The sequence below is a fragment of the Helianthus annuus genome, chromosome 15, assembly GCF_002127325.2.
Source record: "Helianthus annuus cultivar XRQ/B chromosome 15, HanXRQr2.0-SUNRISE, whole genome shotgun sequence".
NCBI classification, from domain to species: Eukaryota; Viridiplantae; Streptophyta; class Magnoliopsida; order Asterales; family Asteraceae; genus Helianthus; species Helianthus annuus.
The window spans coordinates 49589157-49596701 of record NC_035447.2 but is presented as its reverse complement, the minus strand read 5'-3'; the positions used below and the strand labels follow the sequence as shown (position 1 = coordinate 49596701).

Below are 7545 nucleotides of genomic sequence, written 5' to 3'. Positions count from 1 at the left end.
TTTTATTATTTGGTATACAAAATTACATTTATTTAGTACAATACATGGGGTTTTTAGAGATATAATTTTTTTTATTATTTCATATATAAAATTATATTTGTTCAACCCGTGTAATAAACGAGATTTTTAAAGAATAATTGTTTGAATTTAGTATATAAAATTACATTTATTCAACTCGTGTAATACACGGGGTTCTAACCTAGGGTATTAATATGTATAAAACTGACATGTGAAAATAAAGTAGATATATGAAAAAAAATAACCAGATAAACCAAAATGACTAGATAAATTATTTTGAAAAAATCTAAATATAAGTGAAAATAAAATAGATAATTAAAAGTTATTCGCATGGGGCTGTTAAACGTACCCTTGTTCCCTGTATTTTTACTAAACGTGCCACTCCATATAAGTTTCATAATAAAATTCAAATCTTTTTGTTTTGGTTTTTTCGTCTTTTTATAATATTTTTTTAAAACGCTTTTTTAATTATTTAAAGAACATTTTTAAAGTTTTTTTAGAGTAAATTTCCGTTTTGCTCTCTGTGGTTTGGTCAATTTAACGGTTTTGCCACAACCCTTTAAAAATAGTCATTTTCCTCTAATAGCAAAATGGAAAAATCATAGCAAACTATTGGAGGAAAATGGCTATTTTTAAAGGTTTGAGACAAAACCGTTAAAGTGACCAAACTACAGGGAGCAAAATAGAAGTTTACTCTTTTTTTTATTTTGAAAACTTTTTTTTAAATAACGTTTTATAACTATTTTTGAAAATCGCATTTTGTTTTCCGAAAATTGTTTTAATTTTTTTAGAAAGTGTTTTGTTTAATTTTTAGAGAGTTTCTAGCATTTTTAAGTATTTTTTTTTTGTTAATAAACAAATACGGTTAATTAATGTATTCAAGACCGTTAACATGTTTGTATTTGTTTATTAACATTAACATTCTAAACGATTCACAACATAAATGAATATTAACAAACAAAAATGGATATACATTCACGAATGAAACATGTAAAATCACGTTCGTTTGTTTAACTAAATGAACGAAACATGTGCTCATGTTCATTCGTTTATTTAATAAATGATTTGGTTTAAAACCATGAAATCACCCAAATTGGTTATTGGTTTTGTTTTAGGGTCGTTTTTTCTTTTACTATTTCGTTGCGTTCAATTTGTGTCATTGACTCTCGTGTTACGTGTGCTCTCAAAATTTTTATGATGATTTGGACTTTTTTTTTATTTTGCATTCAAATTTGAATCTTGAATATAGGTAACTTGTTTTAGGGACTGTTTGGCAACATCTGAATGGTTAAATGCTGAATCAGTAAGAGGTATGAACCATTAAGAGCATGTATAATGCTTAACCGTTCAGAAGCAAACGTCTGACCAATTCAGATTAGAGGTCTTAACCATTCAGACTCTGTATAAATCTTAACCATTCAAAGGCAAATGTCTGAACCATTCAGACAGCTGCTTATGAAACAAACAGTCTGAACCACTAAGTGCTGAACTAGTAAGAGGTCTGAACCATTAAGAGGTAAACAAACAGCCCCTTAGTATTTAACTATTCTATAGCTTTTTCATTTTATTATTGCTGTTATTATTATTATTATTATTATTATTATTATTATTATTATTATTATTATTATTATGTATTTTATATGATTTTTAATGTATTTTTCATTTAGAAAAAAGTTTATTTGATTGTTTTATTTAAAAACGTTTTTAGTTTTCTTTGTTAAGTATTTTTTATCTTTAAATAAAAAGCTTTTTAAAGGGGTGAAATTTGACAATTTTTAAGTGAATGTTTTTGAAAGAGGTATGAAAAGTAAACATGGAGGTATATAAATTAAAGAAAAGGCAAACTTATATAACACCCTCTCTCAATATCTAGTCTAGAAAGTAATATATATGAGACTTATAAAAGAAACTAATGTTTTGGTTGAACAAACGAAGACAGTGTCAACCACCCCTCATAGATACATACTATAAATATATGTACGTGAGCTAGGGAGAATCTCATAAAATGCAATAAATAAGAAAGTAGTGTTTTAGCTAAACTAATTAACGAAACCAATGACATACCCACCCCCCTCTACATTTATACAAACACACATATATAAGCACCAATCAAGATACACAAACATACAAACATCAAGATGGTGAATACATGCATAACCCTAATAATACTAAGCTCAATGATACTATTAGCCATACCTTCGGTCCTTAGCCTTGACCAAGACCCGGTAGCCGTAGAACAATGGTTCGAAAACCTGCCAAACATGACCCCAAAGCTAACCCACCTTCACTTCTATCTACACGACTTAGTAAGTGGCTCAGACCCCACCGTGTTCAGAGTCGCCCAATCCAACATCACCTCATCCTCTCCAACCGCTTTTGGTTTCATCGCGATGGCTGACGACATGCTCACCACTGGACCCGAACCCAACTCTACTGTCCTTGGTCGAGCACAAGGTATCTATGGTTCGGCGTGTTTAGAGGAGTCTGGCTTGCTCATGACCATGAACTTGGTTTTTACCGGAGCGGATTACAATGGTAGTACTCTCAGTCTTTTGGGGCGGAATGCAGTGTTCCATAGGTATCGCGAGATGCCAATTGTGGGTGGTTCTGGTGTTTTTAGGATGGCAAGGGGTGTCGCCACGGCTAAAACTTATGAATTTAATCTTACCTCCGGTGATGCAGTTGTGGAATATAATGTTATGGTTCAACATTATAATTAGGCCATGTTTTTTGGAATAAATTGTCGTTTATGGATATGATATATTCACTAAGTTTCCATTATTAATCTATTATCTATTTCATTCAGTTCGATATATATTATTAGTTTCATTCAATAGCTCAAAATTCAAGCATAAAACTACTAACAAATACAGCAATAAATGAACCGCTAAACGCATTAAGGTCTCATTTTTTAATTGTAAACACAACTAGGGGTGATCAGGATTCAATTTTAACAGTTTTTGGGTCAAACCACAAAATAAACTGTTAGTAACAGTTTTTTATCATGGCAAACCGAAACCAAGCATTTGGATCAAACAACAAATTAAACCGTTAGTAATAGTTTTTTATATATATATATATATATATATATCATGGCAAACCGAAACCTATATCTCGGTGGATGGTGGTGGTGGCGGCTGATGGTGGTGGTTGTTGATGCCGGTGGTGGTGGCTAATGGTGATGGTGGTGGTCAAAGTTAGGATTATTAATTAAGTTTGTGCCACATAAGTAGCCACATCAGCCAATAACTAGGTTTGTACCACGAAAGTTGTCACGTCAACAAAAAAAAACTACTTCAGTTAGAAATGGATCGATTGGGGCCGGATTCTTAGAAGTTGGGATTGTCAAAGGGAATTTTTGAAGCTGGGATTAATGTCGGCCAATGAGTTAAAGTTAGGATTATTAAAATTCAATAACCCAACTTTTTTCATTAACAATCGAAAAAACTAACAAAATCCCATGAATTAATCCTAGATCCCTCACATACAAGGGCGGACCTAGTAAGGGTCCAGGGTGGGCGGACGCACCCCCTGAAAAAAAAAATTTAGTGTATTTTATAAGGTAAAATTCTCCCCGCACCCCTTGAAAATTTGGTTAAACCCCTTATCCGCACCCCTTGAACCCTTGAAAAGTTGGTTAAACCCCTTATCCGCACCCCTTGAAAATTTTTTCTGGGTCCGCCACTGCTCACATAGTTTCAAGAATTCAAATACCCATATCGAATAGCTAACAGAGATTTAAGATGAAATTCGTTGGATTGAGAAGATTCTTGTAAGTTTAAAGTTTGAATCTTGTTCTGTTTGATCTGTACTTAGCGGTTTTTAACTTCTTGCTTGTTCTTTTTTTTTTAATTTTGAATGAAATATCTTTAGCCGTTCAAAAAAAGAACCACTCAATAAAATAAATAAGATTATCACATAATTGGATTCTATGAAGTTGGTGTTACTTTTGTCTTCTAACGAAACAGCTTCTACTTGTAAAACAAAAGGTCCCATTAATCATTCAACCTCACATGGTGGGCAGAGATCGAGTACCCAAACAAGGGCAATTGTGTTTCACAAGTGGGTACCAATATGTTTATACATGTATAATTAAAATAGTATCAATAGTTATCATATTACTTTGGCTGTAAAATGATATACAATATGATAAACAAACATGTCTTTTTATCATTATATCAAAATAACTCGTTCCCATTCCGTCTTTAATTCTCTCATACTAAACACCAGCCAAATGTTTGTTAAGTATAGTCTCGCGTATATTGTTTTTCCGTATACATTGGCCTTTCAATGAAAAGTGAAGGTTCCCGATGCATATAAGTTAGGTAAGGGGACTGTGTCAAACACGTTGCATGAGCAATTTGTTTGTGTGTGTTCTTCCCATTTTTCTTTATTTCAATTGTAATCGTATTGTAAATTTGTTTATAAATGGTGAAAGGTATCCCTAAAATAGTATCCCTACAATACCATCCATTATTTGAATGTTCATAACCATAGGATAAAGTAGTAAACAAAACCAGATTTATGACCATTCACAAAAATATTAAAAAGTTTCATTTTAAATAAAGTTGGATATTTTAGATGTGGCTACATGCATTGAATCAAAAACTATGCATACATTGCAACTAAAAGAAACAAGTGTATATTGAGAAATAAAACCATCCAAGCATAAACAACCAAGAGCTACCATCATTCAAGAACAAACCAAACCTACTTCAATGATATATGGCCAGTTTCATTCGGTTCAATGCATTAATATTTAATGCCGAACTAGTTAATGGTTCTGGTTGCTTGTGGTTTTGCAGAGGCGGTGACAATCTTTGGCAGTCAAGGTCAATCAACGACAAGGTTGGTGTTATGGTGTTGTCAAGGTTGAGTGATGATCAAGTGCAATAACATACGTTCAATGGTGGTCGAGGTAGACTAACGACAATGATGGTTCCTCGTGTGATTGAGGTTGATCGAAACAATCAGCAATGACAATTAGTCTGACTATGATTATAAGTGCTAAATGTGATAGGTGGTCGGTTAGTGGTTGTAGGGCGGTAACTTGATGGACATTGATAGTAATTTAATGGCTATGGTTTCGCCCTTTAGGATTTATGACTATCATATTATGTAATATGCAATATCAGAAGAATAAATGTGTAATATTGTGTAGGGATCATATTTATAGAGTTGGAATTGTATCAGAGTGAGTAGGAAACTTGATAAACCTATCTTTCATAACAAAATGATTTAATAATCCAATTAATACTATTGTTATCTAATACTATGAGAATATGAAATTATTATTATTACTCTCTTAGTCTCTTATTTGTATGGGCCAAGTGCAAGACCCCTCTATGGCCTACTGGATAAATTAGAGCCCACATATGACTTATCTATATGATCCCTACAGTATTTCATATAATTTAATTTAATTTAATTTACATAAACAATAATAATAATAAAATAGAAATTGGTATATTCCTTAAATTAAATGAAAGCAACTCCAACATTGAAAATGGGTTTTCTTCAGGGGCGGACCTGTAGTGTAAACGGGCGTAGCCCGGGCTACGGCTCAAGTTTTTACCAGTAGTGTAAAAAAAAATTTTTTTTCCCGATTTTTATACACAGGACACCCATGAACAAGTACAAGGACACTCCTAAAAAATTTTGGGATACCCCTGAGTTGAAGGTCTAGTTCCGCCACTGGTTTTCTTGTTGACCAATAACCATGAGTTCCACGTGGGGAGTTGGCACTGGGATCCATTAACCAACCACTCAACTTGACCCACCACCTCATCCAACGGTTCAACATGAGTCACGTGACTGGCGGTGTGCACAATCACCCATCTCTTTATCATCTGAAAATTCAGATTTGGATTTAAGTCCCTGGTGATATATGAAGTTTGCAAATAGTAAGATTTTATAGCTTCATATTAAACATACCTCTCAGTTGACAGGTGCGACTATTATTTGATTAGAAGCACTGACAGATCCAGAAAAAAAGTCAACATTTATCTTAAAAAAAATTACCCTACATTTATCACAGAAAAAAATATTTGTTACCTTACATCTAACAGTACATTTATCGTTAACTTACATACTGTGGGACAACAACCCCTTTAAAGTCCTCATTAACTAGATTAAAAAAACAAATTAAAAAACATATGATTAGTCTTCCTCCCCTTTAACCCCTTTAGTACTCGCCAAGAGCTTGACTGGGGCATCCATAGCGCCCTTCAACGGCGAAGGCGGGGTGTGTAGGCGGCACCACCCAACTAAGGTGGTTGGGGTGTTACCCCACACCGTCCAGCCTTACACATATGCATCGGTAATGATATGTTAATAGTTTTACAACAATCATTCAAAAATATATGAATAATTTTATAAGAGTGATTGAAAAACTAAGAAAAATGTTTCACAGTTAATAGTTTTACAACAATCATTCAAAAATATATGATTAATTTTATAAGAGTGATTGAAAAACTAAGAAAAATGTTTCACACACATTTTGATATGATATGTGTCCATATATAAAGGTGATTTTTATTTTTATTTAGATCATAACATTTAATATGACTAATTCCAAAATGATTATGCATGTCTTGCAATCCTAGTTGTAACGCCTAGCGTCCCTAAACTTTAGATCCTTGGCAAGATCAGTCCTTGAACTTTTATCAATTGTCAGTTTTGGTCCCTGTAGTTATGAGATGTTGATACTTTGATACTCTTGGTATGGATCTTATTTGATACTTGATGCTTAATTCTTTATTCCAGATACTTGAGTCATGATACTTAAACTATGAGACTTGACACTTAATCTCGATACTTGACTCTTGATGCTTAAACTAGATACTTGATTCTTTATACTATGAAAGCTAGATTCTTATTGATTGATTCTTGATACTTGATACTTGGACTCTTGATTCTTGAAACTTGAAAAACTATGATTCTTGACTCTTGAAACTTATTTGGTGCTTGACTCTTTAGACTCGTGAAACTTGATTCTTGGTTAAATGAGAGTCTAGAACCTTGTCACTGGCGGAATCTATGAAACTTTGAAACATTTAATGTAATCTAGTTATAAGATACTTTTACCCAAACCATACGCAACACAACGCTTAAAATAACTCGCAAAACGAGTCAAAGTCAAGAACACGGAAACAATGGATTGGTCAGAGTGGCCATCCGATCGGATGACCACCCGAACGGGTCACCACCCTATCCAACTTGCACCACCTTAATACCCTCTCCCACTATAAATAGACCTGTCACATCACCATTTTGAGTGATGTGACAGCTATGCTCGACTAGACACGTACACTCTTCATTTCTTCATTTTCTCATCGATTTCGGTACGTTTTAGGCTAGATCTTTGTACTTTCTTAATCTACACATCATTCTCTACATGATTCTCAAAAGAAATCACACTTTTCACCGTGAAATCTCTCAGATCTAAGTTCTTGAGGATAATGTCATCATGGTGGTTTGTATAAACTGCTATGTGATGTCATTCTGAGCAAGATCTAGCTCGGGACT

At 33.5% G+C, this 7545-nt stretch overlaps 1 protein-coding gene across 1 annotated transcript; it reads left to right on the top strand.

Annotated features, from left to right (window-relative positions):
* Window positions 1–2133: 2133 nt before the first annotated feature.
* On the top strand, window positions 2134–2823 carry LOC110911589 (dirigent protein 22). The gene has a single exon (XM_022156208.2). The coding sequence runs from the start codon at window positions 2157–2159 to the stop codon at window positions 2736–2738; it is 582 nt and encodes a 193-aa protein (XP_022011900.1). The 5' UTR covers window positions 2134–2156; the 3' UTR covers window positions 2739–2823.
* The last annotated feature ends 4722 nt before the right edge of the window (window positions 2824–7545 follow it).

Coding starts and splice junctions, on each gene's coding strand:
- LOC110911589 (XM_022156208.2), top strand. CDS start 2,157: ATGGTGAATACATGCATAACCCTAATAATACTAAGCTCAATGATACTA.